This window comes from Apium graveolens, chromosome 3, assembly GCF_009905375.1.
Source record: "Apium graveolens cultivar Ventura chromosome 3, ASM990537v1, whole genome shotgun sequence".
NCBI lineage: Eukaryota > Viridiplantae > Streptophyta > Magnoliopsida > Apiales > Apiaceae > Apium > Apium graveolens.
The window spans coordinates 32,853,947-32,871,794 of NC_133649.1; the positions used below are offsets into that span (position 1 = coordinate 32,853,947).

At 34.3% G+C, this 17,848-nt stretch overlaps 1 protein-coding gene across 1 annotated transcript; it reads right to left on the reverse strand.

Annotated features, from left to right (window-relative positions):
• Nucleotides 1-6,658: 6,658 nt before the first annotated feature.
• On the reverse strand, nucleotides 6,659-8,162 carry LOC141714078 (uncharacterized). Its single transcript, XM_074517619.1, has 3 exons — nucleotides 8,003-8,162; nucleotides 7,063-7,248; nucleotides 6,659-7,005 (listed from the first exon to the last, which is right to left on the reverse strand). Exons 1-3 carry the CDS (start codon nucleotides 8,160-8,162, stop codon nucleotides 6,659-6,661), a joined length of 693 nt encoding a protein of 230 aa, XP_074373720.1.
• Between the last annotated feature and the right edge of the window lie 9,686 nt (nucleotides 8,163-17,848).

Sequence of the window (17,848 nt, forward strand, 5' to 3'; positions counted from 1 at the left end):
AAGTGTGTTTGGCTTGTGTGCATACTTTAACCTGTTGCGGTCCGTGATAGTTGGTAAGTAGGGTCACTGCATATTATTATCTTTATTATTACTATAAGCGGGTTATTAATAAGGTGTGTGTGTGTGGACCCCAAACTTTTGACACGGGTTTGGAGGGCGCCACATAGGGTGTCATACATTTTGCTTGATTAATCAAAGAAATGTTCTGAGTGTAGCAGGCAGTATTCACAGCTTCAGCCCGGAAATATGTTGGTAACTTTGATTTTTCAAGCATTGTCCTTACAGCTTCAATAAGAGATCTGTTCTTTCTTTCCACTACTCCATTTTGTTGTGGAGTTCTTGCTGCAGAAAACTCATGCATTATCCCATTCTCTTCACAAAATGATCTCATCACAAAATTCTTGAACTCAGTTCCATTGTCACTCCTGATTCTCCTTACTTTAAAATCATGATGATTGTTCACTTGCCTTATGTGATTAATGATGATTTCATGAGCTTCATCTTTAGACTTTAGAAAATATGTCCAAGAGAAGTTTGAGAAATAATCCACAATTACAAGGCAAAATCTTTTTCTTGAGTTGGACAACACATTGACTGGTCCAAATAAATCCATGTGAAGCAATTGTAAAGGTTCTTCAATTGTTGAATCAAACTTCTTTCTGAATGATACTTTGATCTGCTTTCCCTTTTGGCAGGCATCACACAATCCATCATTTGAAAACTCTACTTGAGGAATACCTCTAACCAGTTCTTATTTGACAAGCTCATTCATGGTCTTGAAGTTTAGATGGGACAGCTTCTTGTGCCATAGCCAACTTTCATCTTGACTTGCTTTACTAAGAAGACAAGTGACAGATTCTGCATTAGATGAGTTAAAGTCAGCTAGATACACATTTCCTCTTCTCACACTAGTGAGAACCACTTTGTTGCTTCTTTTATTTGTCACATCATAGGCTTCTGAGTTGAAGGTTACTGAATTGCCCTTATCACAAAGTTGGATGATACTCAACAAATTATGCTTGAGACCATCCTCTAGGACAACCTCTTCAATGATGACATTGTCTTTTGAAATCAAGCCATATCCCACAGTATAACCCTTGTTGTCATCTCCAAAGGTAATACTTGGGCCAGCTCTCTTCTTGAACTCTGTGAGCAGGGTAGAATCTCCAGTCATGTGCCTTGAACAACCACTATCCAAGTACCAAAGATTCTTTATGTTTCCCTACACACATCAAAACCAAATCAAGTTGATTTTGGTACCCAAGTTTCCTTGGGTCCTGCCTTGTTAGCTTTCTCCCTTGGTTTCTTAGGTTTGATCTCATTTGACTTGGGAATTTCTGATTCATCCTCAGTCATTTGAGTTGGACCTTTGAAACCAGTCATTATTACAGAATTATCATGTACACTTTGATTAACAGGAAAAGGCATGCTGTTTGCAATCATGTTATTCTAGTAAGGTATACTAAATGGCATTTGAGGCATACTAAATGCATCATAATAAGAATTAGGTGCAAATGGCATATTAGCAAATTGTGCATTCATATTCTGAGCAGACATAACATTCATAGGCATAGAAGGCATGACAGTCATGTTGGGAAAAGAGGAGGGTACATATATGGGAGTTGGCATGGCAAGTTTATAATTAACAGACAAATGGTTAACACTACCACACTTAGCACAGATTTTTCTTGGAGCATATTTATCAGGTGTGTAGTTGTTATGTTTGTTAATCCCTACTTTCCCATTTTTATTATTTTTCCTTTTAGCTTCTATTTTAATCTCAATCTTCTCCAATCTGTCATTCAATTGCTTGATAGAGATATGATCGACATTAACTTTCTTCTCCTTCTTCACTTGACTAGATTCTCCTGGAACAATGTTTTTGGAAACTGATCCATATTTCTCATTCAGCTTGGCAAGTTTTGCTTTGCTCACAGGTTTGCTTACAGCCGACGGATGAGGATTTGTGTCACTCGACGGATAATCCTTTTGATTATCCGACGGATGACTCTCACCATCCGTCGAGTCCACATCTGTTAGCAATCCTTCAACCAAATTGGATTCCAGCTTCTCCTTACTCTTTTTCCAGGATACATCACAAAAGGACTCAATACCTTGAACTTTAGTGATTTGAGCATGAACATCTCTGGATGATTTTCATGCCTTAATCACCTTTTGTTCTCGTTCAAGTTGCTTCTTCAAAATCTCTTCTTTCTTCAAGGACTCGGTTAATTCATCCTTAGCAATCTTACACTCAATTCTCAATTTTTCAAATTCAATAAACTGAGATTCTAGCACATTATTCCTCTCACTTAAAAACAAATTGTTTTCTTTAAGTTTAGCATTTTCTTTAGTGAGTGAATTAAGTGTAACACGTAAATGATATAATTCTGTAGACATGTCATTAATTGCATCATTATACTCAGCTTTAGATAAATGTGCTAGGTTAGTGGTGATTACCTAATTACTTGAAGAACTAGTTTCTGTTTCATCAGACTTGGACATTAGGGCTAGATTGACATAGCTGACATCCTCATCTTCATCCAAACCATCAGCTGCCCAGTCATTTTCCTGTATAATAAAAGCCATTTCCTTTTGCTTGAGCAACTCAAAATATTTCTGTTTGTAATCAACAGGCTCAAACTTCTTTTTGCTGGAATCTGACTTTCTACACGCACTGGCAAAATACCCTGCCAAGCCACATTTGAAACACTTGAATTTGGATTTATCCACCATGTTTCTATTTGGCTTTGCTGCTCCAAAGTTCTTTTTGAACTTGATCTTGGCAAATCTTCTGGAAAGAAATGCTAAGTGCTCATCAATATCATCCATGTCATCTTGGCTCAAATGATCTTCACTTTCAGCTACCAGCCCTTTACCCTTGTTCTCACAGGCCTTTGAAGTAGACTCAACAGCTTCTACCTTCATCTCTTTCTCTTTATCTAACTCAGCAACCAGTGCTATGGACCCTCCTTTCTTCCTTCTTTTCTTCATCCTCTCATCTTGCTCTATTTCAAGCTCATAAGTTTTTAGGATTCCATACAATCTCTCCAAAGTAAACTCCTTGTAATCTTGAGAGTTTCTCAATGAGACTGTCATTGGTTTCCATTCCTTTGGAAGAGATCTAAGGAACTTGAGATTGGAGTCTTTTGTCTGATAGACTCTTCCATGCAACTTCAGAGCATTTAGTAGTTTTTGAAATCTACTAAAAATGTCATTGAGAGACTCACAATCTTCACAATGAAAGTGCTCACATTGCTGAATTAGTAGCTACATCTTATTCTCCCTTACTTGCTCAGTACCATCACAAATAATCTGAATTGTGTCCCAAACCTCCTTGGCCGTTTTGCAGTTAATGATGTTATCAAACATATCACCATCAACTCCATTGAATAATATGTGCATGGCCTTCTTGTACTTCCTGACTTGCTCAATATCTGGATCTGACCATTCATGCCCTGTTGCAGCTCTCACTGGTACATGAGGACCTCTCTCTATGCAATCCACATAGGCCATCTTGAGAAAGAAGATGTAGGTGCATCTTCACCTTTCAGTGGTGATAATTGTCTTTGTCCATAAATGGAATCTTAACTCCAACATCCTTCTTGTTCATCTTACTGTTTGTTGTGATCTTTAAACTCTTTGTACTTCAAGAGCTTGCTCTGATACCAATTGTTATTCCCTAACAATACAACAAGAATTATAGAAGGGGGGGTTGAATGTAATTCTGGCTTCTTTTTGAGATTTTTAAAACTGTTCTAACTCAATAATATATAAGTGTTTAATTTACAAAGTGCGGAATGAAAGAATTATATGAATCAAAACACAAGTAATAAAAACACAGGTCTTTAAAACTTTCTGGTGGATTTGAATGTATCCACTAGATATATATATATATATATATATATATATATATATATATATCGAGAGAACCCTGTGAAGCTTGAATAGCTCACAGCTGCTTTTACAAGTGAACAAACAAACTGCAGAGAAATTCTAAACAGTTACATCTTTTTCTATTTCTCTTCTAAAATGTGTTTGCTTAGTTATTTGTTCAACTAGTTACACTTGGTTTATATATCACCAAGTTTACATGGTAAAGAAACAGGATAATAAAACAAAACCTATCAAATCTAACTCCATGCTACTTCACTACTCTATTCCAGCATCTTTGAAAATCTTCATAACTTGCATGGAAATGGTAATGCTTCTTTGTTCTCAATTTCCTGCTAAACAAGCTACCACATTCCTTTTGCAAACACCCAACGCATGTGCCTGTGTTGTCACTGTCAACCGATATTTGAATTGATCATCCATCGGGTACTATCTTGATATCTGTCGGGTATCTTTGTTGCTCATCCGTCACGTAGCTTTGTTGATCATCCATCGGGTAGCTATTTGACACTTGACTCCATTTCACTTATGCAGAATTACAAGACATCTTATATTTACAATTAATCAACCTATTCTGCATATCTACTAGTAGTCAACATGACTCATATGCTACTACAGAATCTACACAAAGTTGTTTATAGAAATGTGCTACAAAACTTATTATTACATAAGCTACTCACCCGGTGGATGTCAAATCATCATCCGTCAGGACTATATTGAATCATCCGTCAGGTGTGTATTTGATCATCCGTCGAGTGCTACAAAATTCACTAAGTTAAATCTACTAAGATGTTTTGTTTAATTTATCATCAAGTTCACCACATATTCCTAACAATCATCTTTAATAATACAGGTATTAAACTGTAATTTCATAGGGGCTCGCCGGAAAACGATCGGGGTTCACCGGAGATAGCGTTCCCGGAATCGTCACACCACCAGGAGCTCCAGATATGATCTACTCTTCACCAGGAATTCAACCATATAACTTAATCAACCAAATAACCCCAGAGTTGGCTGGAATAACTCGAAGAACACTCGTTGGATGGCGAGTTCTTCTTTTCTTCGGCCAACTTAATTCCGGTATTTTCTGTTGACCAGACCACCACCAATCGATTCCTCTTTTCAAGCTCTACACAACCATACCAACCAATCAATCTAATAAACCCTAGAACAGAAACCCCCAAGAATAGAAACCCTCAAATTCAATTGAAAACATTCATACGAACTATAAACCCTAACTTTATAATTCGAAATTAAAACACAAATTTGAACATGTTATTGAACTCCAAATCAGTCATATAATATACCAAAATGATCAGGAAGAAAAGATCTACAACATGTAAGCATCAAATCATACAAACAACATCTCGAACAAAAAATCATATTTTAATTCAAAATAATTCAAAATTAAATAAAAATATAGAAAAATAACCTTTGATTCTGCAGTAAAACAAGGTCTGGAATCTGAAAGTAGGTTTCAAGGGCTTCGATTTGGTTACTTGAGCTTCACAATCGGATATCGGTAACGCCTTCAAATCTAGGTTTAATTCTCAGAAACTATTATGAATATACTGTTTTCTCTGAAAATTATATAATTTATTGACTGCAAATGATTTTCTGTACAAAATAAAATACGATAAATGCTATTTATATTTACGAAATATTGGTACCCCGTTGGATCATACCGGATATAAAATATTACGTTTATTTGAGAAAACATATCCAAATCGGTACCGGTTTTAGGATAATTATCCAAATCTCTACATTTTGTAACTACAAACTTGGTTTCAGTGCTTTGATTACATGTATTACGAGAAGATAATATAATAGTTTAATCAAAAGATCATGTTTCTTGAAAGTACGGGTTTTATCGATTTACCGAAACGAATATTGTATCAAAAATTTTACGCCGGGACCCGCATGGGGAAAACCATACTCCGGATCGAAAAAGTCAAAACATGAAAAATGCTCGGAATATTGCAATTAGGTTAGGAAAGAGTTTTCCCGAGACTTCCGGGTTATAAAAACGTAAAAACGGTTGAAGTCGGTTGGTTCCCGATTATACAAAATAGTTTATAAATACTCGGAAAAATAATTTATTAAATCCATAAATCTTTTATAAAATCATATAACAACATAAAAATTAATAGAAAAATATGGTAATTATCTACACTTTATTTTGGACATATAAAAATTAAAATACTCAAATTTTATCATATTTAAATATTCAAACACATATACCACTTAACAAATAATTCACAGAATAATCACATGATAAATACAGAATATTTATTTATTGACAAAAATAATTACACGATATATCCCAGATATTACACTTCATCTACCAAAACAACTTAACTTTCAAAGTTGTTTCTCTAAATTAGATAATTTATCTCTGCCATGTATGTTTTGTGAAACTTAACTGAATCTGCACTTTCAGTTGTAATGGTTCTTTACGCTTATGTACTTTTAAATATTTATAACTATGAATAGCCTATTAGTTTTTCCCATTTATTTAATTTCAGCAATTTACTAAATACATAAGTTTTCCAACATGCCTGAACCTAGCTATTTTTGAAGGTGAATGAAAAAAAACCAAATACAATAACACTGAGAAAAAATATATATATAAGACTGTATTTTTTTGGACATATTTGATCATGCCCAATACCTTGTGAATATTATAGTACTAGAACAGAACTTAGACTTTTCATAAACATACCATATAAGCCTAATAGAACAAAAGTTACAAACCATTAGCCAACTAACCGTGTGGTAAAGAATAAAACACCTCTTTGTACACAAAATTTTGGGTAACATTTATAGCTACGCCAGATTCATCATCCACAAAAATAGTCAGCCTGCTTGGGGATGTAACCCGACTAACAGCTACATAGTATTGGCCATGAGTGAAAACTGACTTAGACAGGTACAATTCAACTTTTTTAAGGGATTGACCTTGCGATTTGTTAATTGTCATTGCGTAGCATAATTGTAAAGGCATTTGTTTCCTTACCAGTTTGAATGGCATCTTCATATCTTTTGAAGATAACTCCATTCGTGGAATGAAATGCTTGGTGCCAGCAAATGTCCCATATATCACCTCACACTCTACAAAAAATTTCAAACACTTGGTAATTATCATCCTTGTTCCTCAATTACATAAACCTAATATTTGGTTCAAATTTCGCATAAGCATAACAACACCCCCAACTTTCAGCTTCAAATTATGATGTGGCAATCCTGCAACATTTAAAGAGTTCAAATACTCCACTGGGAATGCTTGATTCAAATCCTCATCCGTCCCACCAAATTCCTCAGCAGAATCTACACTGAGGTAGCACACCGAATCACCTGGAAGCATGTCTACAATAACTGAATTGACTTTCCCAACAGTTTGGTTGGTTGGAGTCAGAATTGCTCTCACTTAAATACTGTGAATTGTTGCCATTATGAGAGAAATTAGGAAACGTGCTTGCTATCATATTCTCAACAGTATTTTCAGTCGCCAAATCACAGAATCTTGAAGGAACTAAAATTTGACTTTCAATCAGAGGATTCAAATCAGGATGTGGAGGTACTTGACCATTACCAATGTCAAGTACCCATTGAGCAAACAGTTTGAAATCCTCACTGTCATGATCAGATTGACCTTGTCTTACGTGCATATTTTATGTCAGCAGGAAAATATGACATATTAACCAAAGCTTGGACCTAGTGATGCATGCTGCTACAATGTATGCACGATCGCCATATGTTATGACAAGTAGAATTTGGCGAAAATCACCACCGAGTACAATAGTTGTGCCTCCAAATGGCATTTCATAGCATGTTGGATCAATAGTTTTCATAATATCCTTTAATGATCAGTCTAAACACTCAAAAGCATATCTCTGTCGCATAGGTGCCTCATCCCAGATAATAAGGTTTGTTTGCTTGATAAGTTGAGCAATGTCTGAATCATGAGAAATATTACAAGTTGAAAATTCATCCAGAACTATTGGGACTTTAAAACGTGAGTGCGCAGTCCGACCACCAGACATCAATGTAGCAGCTATGCTAGAGGAAGCAACAGGGAGAACAATTTTATCTTAGGAACATAACTTACATATAAGAGTTCGCCACAAAAATGTCTTCCCACAGCCTCCGCTCCCATAAACAAAAAATAAACCGCCTGAACCACTTTGAACAGATTCCAAGACTGCATCATACACTTTCCTCTGCTCTTCTGTACAATCACGCAGTAATTTGCGATGTTCAGACTCCATCTCGCTAATGTCATCTATTTAAATAGTTTCTCCATTATTCAAATAGTTGCTGGGAGGTTGCTGGAACTGGTCATATTTCTTCAAATACTTCCCTATTGACCTAAGCAAGTCATCTATTTCTGCAATAAAACATTTCTTCAAATACTTCCCTATTGACCTAAGCAAGTCATCTATTTCTGCAATAAAACATACATTTCATTTTTTTCAGGAACTTATATGCCATATTCATTTGAATAGGATTTCATAAACATTAATAAACCTTGCGAAAACCCTAACATATACTTCTCATTATTTTATGATACCTTCCAGAGCATAGAATTGCAATTGCATTTCTTTAAGGGTTAATTTGCTATTCCCGGAAACTTGGCGTCGCTTTAATAAAATGTCTTCAACCATGCTTCTCCAGTGGGATAACTACAAACTCTTCAAATCAGTTACTTTGCAATTAACAATGATATGGACAAAGAGTTGACGAATTTGGGGAGGTAAGCAACAGGTACATGCTTGAGACAATACTTCATGCCATTCTTTATCGTCATCTAACAAACCATACTCTTTACAGGATTCACGAAAAGAACTGTGTATTACACCATTCAAAGTCCTTAAAGACTGAAAGGAGGTGGCACCACGTACCTTGCTCAGCAACAACCGAAGAAACTAAGATTCCCCGCTATTGTGATGTGCGTAACACAGTCTCCCAATTTGCAAACCACGTTTCCTAGAAGTCCATCTCCTTAGACCATCATTCCACACATAAAATCTTGGGATTTCATCATATGTGTACTTATGTGCATTGATATCAATAGAGTTGAGGAAAAAAAGCTTCAAGTTTGCTTAGCTTATCATTCTCTCGGGCAGCAACCTTTCCCAAAAGCTCAGTAGAATGGAAAGTCCAATTCTTGGCACCTGGTAAGTGAAATGGAAGCCTTTCAACTGACAAACTTCTATGATGAATAGGAAATCCAAAAATCCTATACATTGCTTCAGCACCACATAAGTATCTTCCATCAAAATATGCATTTATCACATCAATGACCTGATCATCATTATCATTTTTGCTTTGTTTTTTTTCTTATTGATATATACAGTGGCACGATCATGGCCTTTGAGACAATATTTGAATAAATATTTGACACTTCACTCATGACAACATATCTCCACATTCATATGGCATTGATACTTAACCAACAAATCACGGTTGTATGGCACAACCCATTGGTTGTTCAAGTCAGTCTTCCGCACCTCAACTGCAATGTCTTGTATGCGTCGCATGTAAATCGGGAACCCACTATCATCAAAAGTAGTTCGTGCACAGTACCTAAATCACGTTAGTGTAATTAGGTAATTACATTGATTATGTATTCATAGGTATATTGAACATACTAAAATAAAATTGGCTCACTTCTTTGGGAAATGACGTATACAATTAAAACCTTTCATGCATGGAGATTTCATTTTACAAACCACATGGTCCGTGGATCATAAATTCCTTCATTATTGCATAACCAACCGGATCTAATAACAGGTCTGGTATTTTCGATGAGACATATTTATCCACATTCTGCTTTAGTTTTTTCTTTGAATCTGCGTCAAGCCATATTAACATGTGGACATGTGGGAATCCTCATTTTTGAAACTCAACTACATACATCACTGCATATCTAAATTAGTTTAGTTGATAATGGTGTTGAACATCAATTGACATTGGTTAGTATATACTTTAAGTAGACAAATATATGAATTTAGTATCGTTACCTCCATTATAAACACCAAAATATTTTTTGGTCTTAATATCTGCCAACAGTTGATCAAGCTTCAATTTAAAAACACGGGAAATTATGTCAGGACAATTAGGAGCAATACAACCTGGAAGATACTCCATCATCTTCTGTATCTCATCCCATAATGGATTACACGTTATTGTTAAAAATATGTCCGGGTGGCCAATGAAACGACATACAGCTAAGGCGTCTTGGAAATTTTGTTGCATGTATCGTTTTGAACCAACAAACCCAGCAGGCAATATGATACCTTTTCCGGTATTGGAGGTATCAACATCACCTCTACTTAAGGAATCACATATGTTGTTGTATTATTCATTCCGTAAGGTAGTTTGATAAGTACGGAACCACCATAGTCGTGTCTGCTCAATAGAATAAAATGCATCTACAAAGTACTGTTGGAACAGTCTTCCACCAAGCCTCGGAGTCAAACCTATGGGGGAGGGGGGAATTTAAATATAAATATAGAATATCATATGTTAAGAAAATTTCAATAAGACATGAAATGCTAGTAATAATATAAATGGTTTACCATCAGTGTCTCTGACTTGGAAAAAATACGTGTAGTATTCCTTCATTGACAAAAATCCAAGGGTTTTACCTTTACTTTCATCATTCTTCTGGAATTTGATTTTAGGGTGAAATCCATCTTCTCCTCGAGGGAAAAGTAAAGGATACAGTAGATCCATCAACTTTGGTTGTGCATAAGATACACGAACCAAACCTTTAATTTCATTATGAACAACAATATCATGTTCCCCGCACGTATCTTCAGTGTCGCCAACCATAATCCCAACAACCTCATCGGTGCTGGATATATGACAATCTCTACCGCTTTAAGATCTAATTACTTTCAATGTAATCTCAAGATCAACAACTTCTTTGCTTTCATACAGATCACGTTGCTGCCTAAACTCATCCACCAACTGATTAATTTCATCTAGCATGGTTATAAGACCCTACACAACCTCTCTATCAACACTCTCCCTATCTTGAACATTCACCCAACGAAGACGGTTATCAACCTCATTAATAGTGTCATATATATAAAGCGTGTAAAATTTTGAGGGTTTCTTTGTTATTCGGTATTAAAGATCCGAAAATATGGTGATTTTGACCGTTTAATCTGTACACGTAAGGTGCTTTGCCATTGTTTATGGAGTGATCTATGTTACCACCGGTAAACGTGAAGGAAAACATGGCATTGTATAGATGACTCAATCTATGGAAATTTGGACCTTTAATGGGATCATTATACAAACTAGCAATTAAGGAGGAGTAGGAAGGATTGGAGGCAACTTCACTGCACCTTTCAGACAACAAAGAGAAAATATTGGCGTGCATTTCGTGACATTTTTATTAACCCTTTCCTCATTCCACATCCGAGCATTGCATTTTGTACATATGGCAATAGGCCCACCCAGAGACTAATACTCTTCCGGAACCACACGTCTACGGACACGTGGGTTTGTTTGCTGAGGAGGAAATAGAGGGTCGTCAATATCATGGTCTTCATCACCAACATGACCATATATACTCCCACTTCCACTATCATCTGTAACATAAAAATGCCATTTCAGAAAATTGATTTTCAAAACCTATGTTCCCTCCAAGTTCACATTACTACTAATATTAGTAGAACTAACCACTGCATCCAGAACCGTTATTTTCATAATCAGAACCATCGGAATCATCAGACCACAAAGGTTGAGAAACAACATGAGGACATTCGTTGAAATCATTACCTAGTTCTTCATCATCGGTAACAATCTCTTCTTCAAATAATGTTCTACCAAACCCAGGATTCACCTCCTTGGATTTTCTTGGCAGAGGTTTGTGTCGGTTTAAGGACACAACTTTATTCTTTGCAGTCATATTTGATCGTCCAGTTAAGTGAACAAACTGAGTACCATAACATGCTTCATTCATATACTCATATCGAAAGTAAAAAAAGAAAATTCACAACATATAACGAATAATGAGTACTGTACTGACCTCCATCTTCCGTCTGATTTGCGGTATAATGTGAAGAGCTATCAAAGTTTGTAACATTAGATAAAGAACTTCCCAGCACAGTACTACCAAATGTGCTTCTGGTATCGAATCTAGGCCTAAACACAGGAATAGTAATTCCTGTCAATAAGTACTACACATTCAAAAATTAGTACGTAACATTTGACAAATTTAATACAAATTTACAAATGTATGAGATAAGAACATCATCTTTAGGTGTTTTTCTAATGTCCGTCACGCTGGTTCGGGTACATAAATTCGTTATCGTTGACAGAGGTGATCGGTAGTTAGTTTGGGACGAATGAACAGAACTTGGCCTAGAATCATTCAAAACACCTGCCACACAAATACACACATACAAAAATATATGAGTAAGAAATTAAGCTGTTAGTCATGTATAAAAATAATATACAGTAAGAAATATAAAAAAAATAGAAAGGATGTTGGAAGTAAATTACCATAATTCATATTAATGGTAGACGGAGAAGACAATCTATGACTATCAACAACATTCCTATTTACATTAACATTCTCTTGATATTTTTGCCAGACTTTCTTTCTCTTATACTTCCTGCCATAATCTGCCATCAAATCTTCGTTAGAAAAAAGATGGTCAGGCCTTTTATCAGCCATTACCTTTTTCTTCTTTAATTAGTAAAAAACCCTCAACTAACCAAGCTGTAATGAATCACTAATACTTTCAAAGCCTAATGAGAAAGAGGCTGTATTGGGATTTGGGATTACTTTCTATGTCATTTGAATTTTCAATTTAAAATTATTTCATTAAACTTCTATTAGAAGCTTCAACTCAATTTAAGCCTCTAGCCCTCTACTTTACAGGTTAAAGCAGCAGCACAAAAACCGAAAACCACGTAATGACCCTGTAATAAGCTACTATAAATATATTAATGGCAGTGGCCTTATTGTAATATTTTACAACTTAGAGATTTATTTGGTTTTCTTGGCTTAAGTCACTGTACAAATTAGGCAGTAGGAACTATACTTTATTTGGTTTTGTATTCTTTTTTTTTAAGATTTCAAGGCCGCGCGCTAGATTGAGTAGCGTTAGTGTTTAAACGCTATATGATGTAGTGTTTTGGCACCAAAACACTACACCATGTAGCGTTTTGGCCCCCAAACACTACTTCATCTAGCGTTTTACACAAATTATTTTTTTCAAAATAAAATTTTCCAAACCCAAAAAAAATTGTTAAATCCTAAATTAATGAAAAAAAATTTAAAATATTTCTAAAACCCAAAAGGGGAATGGTAAATCCTTAAATATTAAAAATTATTAAATTGAGTTATACCCCTAAATTTTAAAATTATATAATTTGAAATTAACATTTTTTGTTCCTAGGATTTAGGGCCTAAATCCCCTAAACCCTAGATTAAATTAGGGTTTAGGCTCTAGAGTATAGGGTTAGGCCCTAAACTCCCTAAAATTGTGTACGTTTTATTAATTTTTTTTAATACTTCTAAAACCCAAAAGGGGATTGGTGAATCTTAAAATGTTAAAAAATTGTTAAATTATGGTACATCATTTAATTTAAAAATATTAATTTAAAATTGATTGTTAAAAAGTAACATTAAGTAGTGTTTTCGACCCCAAAACAACACACAAATAAAGCTTTAAAGATAAAAAGAAAAAAAAAAGAAACCAACACATTAACGCTACTTGAAGTAGCGTGGGATGTATATTTTAAAAAAATACAATGGGCTGTAACGCTACTTCGTGTAGCGTTTTGTCCTATTTCCAAAACGCTACACGATACCTCGTCTTAAAATGACATTTTGCGTATAATTCTCAAAAGTGACATTTTGGCAATTTTTTTACTGAAATAAAGACATTTAGTTCCATTTTTCTTTCTTAACCTACAAGTTATCCAATTTAAAAATTGGTCAAAATTCTAGGCCCATTAGTCTAATTCAATTTTTAAATCCTAATCTTTATCAAATTTTATTTTTTTCTATTATTCTTTTATTACTATTACTCTAAAAATTACGGGATATCACATATTACCCTCCTTAAAAGAATTTGTCCCCAAATTCACAACAAACCTATACGTCTACACCCATCAATCTCCTATAAGTCAAACTTAAACTATGGTCCAAAAGATCGAAGCTAGGGAATGTACTAGTCTAATACCTAACACACTCTGAAAGACAGTCTGCTCTTGATAACAACTGTAATAGCCCACACTTCTGGACTATTAATTCAATATAAAAATAAAATAAATACAATTTCTTGATCGAAAATTCTATTACGAAGGAGACTATTACAAAAGAGCAGCTAACGGAAGTCCAAAAGTCAATTTACTCAAATCTCAAGTCCTCAAACTTCAATGTTATCCAACTCAAATCTTAGGCGAAACCTGAAATTTATAAGTAATGAGGTATACAGCCCAGCAAGAAAACAATCGATCCAACAAGTAGGCAAAACAACATATACACATATAACAAAATACGATAATCTATACGAAACAAAAACTTTCGATAAATATTCTTATTCTTATTCGATACACATAGCACATAGACAACAATAATTTAAAATCAATAACTCATGCCACGACCACTACAACCTGTTGATAACGGTCCTAAATTTTCAGAAAATTGTCATTACAATCCGGTGACTATGGTCCTAAGTTCTTATTCGATATTTTCACAAACCATGACACAAATCAAAGATCCGAAATTATTGTTGGCAAACCACACATATATATGATAATACATATCACTTCAAAAAATATTATCACTTAGCCTATATTTTGATAATCGAATACACACGTAACACATTGTTTAGAAAATACTAGCAAAATCGATCAAAAACTTACCTCAAAACCTGATCGGATCTGAAATTTACTTTTTTTGTACTGTCTAAACGACATTTTCTTGAAAAACTCAAATCACAAAATTGGAAGAGAATGAAGAGAGATTTCCGAAAAGTCCAGGATCAATGAATTCTGACTTACGATGAATTTTCTACGAATTTTACAATATTGTTGATTTTTATGTAAAAGAGTCGTACGAATTTTGATATTAAAAGCGAGGAATACATATATGATGTATTTATAATGTTACAAATCCCCTGTTTCTTAACCTACAGGTTATCCATTTTAAAAACCGATCCAAATTCTAGACTCATTGGTCTAATTCAATTTTTAAATCCTAATCTTTATCAAATTTTATTTTTTTCTATTATTCTTTTATTATTGTTACTCTAAAAATTACGGGATATTATAAATAAAATCATTCAAAATGAATTCCAATCATGATAAATAACATATTTTCAAAAGTTTGCATTTGAATTATAAAAAATTCCAAGATAAGTTCAAGTTTAGGTAATATCAAAAATAAACTATTCTAAAAAACAAACATGATTGAAATTACTAAGGCTGAGATGGACCAATCTAAGATATATTAATATTAGTAGCTCGTTATTATGATGCATTGCTCTGTCTAGTCTTCAATTTCTTCATATTCTTCTCCTTTTCAACTTTATATATAGGTTGAGATGAACAATTCTTTTTTTGTGCTTCTTTTGATGATATTTTAGATGCTTTACCTGCATTTGATTGGTCTCGTACTTTTGAATTTCGAATGATTACAGGTTGACCATTAACCTTCATTTCTTTTGCAGTTAACCCTCCCTTATAAGTCCTTGTGTTGTGCCAACATTGATATTTAGTATATTTAACAATGTTTGGCCTCTTTTCTTTAAGGTCTTCACATTCTTCTCACTTTCTGTTTCTGCAAGGTCTACCAACACTTCTTCTCACTATTGGTGGATTATTGACTGGAATATTTTCATATGCAGGTCACTGTTCTTTGTCAAGGATAGGGTTGATGCTCAAATTGTATGATTATTTATAGGTCTTCACTGAGTACCAGGAGCTAACCACTTTATGTGAATCTATTTTGCATGCAACATAGCCCTTGTTGTGCAAGACATACATGTACATAACAAGACTAAGTAATCTTGACAACCCTAATGATAAGTTGTATAATAATTCAATTGTATTCTGTAATTATATTTTGTGAGTCGGTAAAAATGCTAAGTTGATTAGACTGGAGGATTTTTCTACGAACACCCATCAAGCTAAGGAATAAACTCTAGAAGAAGATCAATCATGATCATGCCTCAGAGAGAAGTGTAGAAACTTGGAGTTGAATAATGTTGTTCTAGGAAAAATGTTATCGACGAGTCACAGATCAGAGAATATAGAGAAGTATGTCAAGAAGTCTAAAATGACTTATAGATAACTCCCGTGAGATATCGACAAGTAAATCTACATGTAGAGAACTGGAGATATCGACTAGTCAAAAAGTCCATGTAGAGAACTAGAGATATCGACAAGTCAAAATCATATGTAGAGAATTAAATATATCGACAAGTCAAAAGCTTATGTAGAGAACTAGAGATATCGATAAGTCATTTCTACTTATAGAGAACTGGAGAGCTCGACAAGTTAAAAGTTTATGTAGAAATGGAGATGTTGATCATATGATTTAGAATTCTAATTTAAATCAGATTCTATGCGTAATAAGTTACTTTAAATTAAATCATTAATTTCATAAAAAGAGGATGAATCGGTTGGGCTTAGTTTTTATTTTAATCCGGAATCAGAACCAGGTCCAAGTATATTTGGTTCTAAAATCAAAACTCGCAACTATAAGGTACGACTTAGTTTTAATTTAAAAGTCATCGGATCCACTATATTCAGTCCGATTTTATTTTGAAAACCAACAAACATAAAAAATGAGAAAATTTTCTGCTAGCTAAGAAATAATAACTGAATTTATAAAATTAAAGAATGAAGGTTTAGTAAATTTTTGCAATTGCATCCATTGATGGCCTTTATTACTGACGACGAGTGTGTATGTCTTGAAAAAACTCATCAAGAAGACGACATTCACCAAAATGGAGTATTAAAGGACTGATCATTTCAAGAGTTCATATAGTTCATAGCAATGTGTTTTGCTCCGGTTCAATTTCAAAACATAAGGACTCCTGAACAAGAATATCATAGCAAAAACCCAAAACCTTATATAAATAAACTATAAACTATAGAGTAAGAAAGAAAGAGAGAGATCTCAAAAGTATTATTACTTCTTCTGTGATCGTTCCAGTACAAATGACTAGGAAAAGCTTCTATTTATAGTAGAGCTTTATCAACTATACTAAGAAAACTTAATAGGTAAGAAAACTTAATAGGTAAGTTTTCTTAGTCAGGTTAACAAAATCTTGATTTTCGTGATAAGCTTCCAATATCAAATTAAGTCTTTCTTGATAAGTATCGCGAGTCTTTCTTAGTAAGTATCACGAGTCTTCCTTAGTAAGATTTGACAATCATTATTATAATACTCCCCCTCGATTGTCAAATGTGAGTATCTCAAAGATTGACTGCCTCGTTAAAACCTTGCAAGGAAAAATCCGGTGGGATAAAAACCTTGACGAAGGAAAAAGAGTACAGTCTCCCCCTGAATAAAATATCTCACATATTGACATCTTGATGTAATATGTTCTTTAATCTTCGCATTCTGATGTTATTTCGTAGCTTTTCAAATGTTGATGTCGGTAGTGACTTTGTAAGTATATCCGCCAGATTATCATATGATCGAACTTGTTGTACCTCAATATCTCCATTCTCTTGTAATTCGTGAATGTAGAAGAATTTTGTTAAGATGTGTTTTGTTCGATCTCCCTTGATATATCCTTCCTTTAATGCAAGCTGAATTATCTTCAAACAAAATAGTGGGGTCGTCTGTAACATTTGATAATCCACATGAATGCCGAATATGTTGGATTATGGATCGTAGCCAGACACATTCCCTACTTGCTTCATGGATTGTTAGTAATTATGCGTGATTTGATGAAGTTGCAGCCATGGT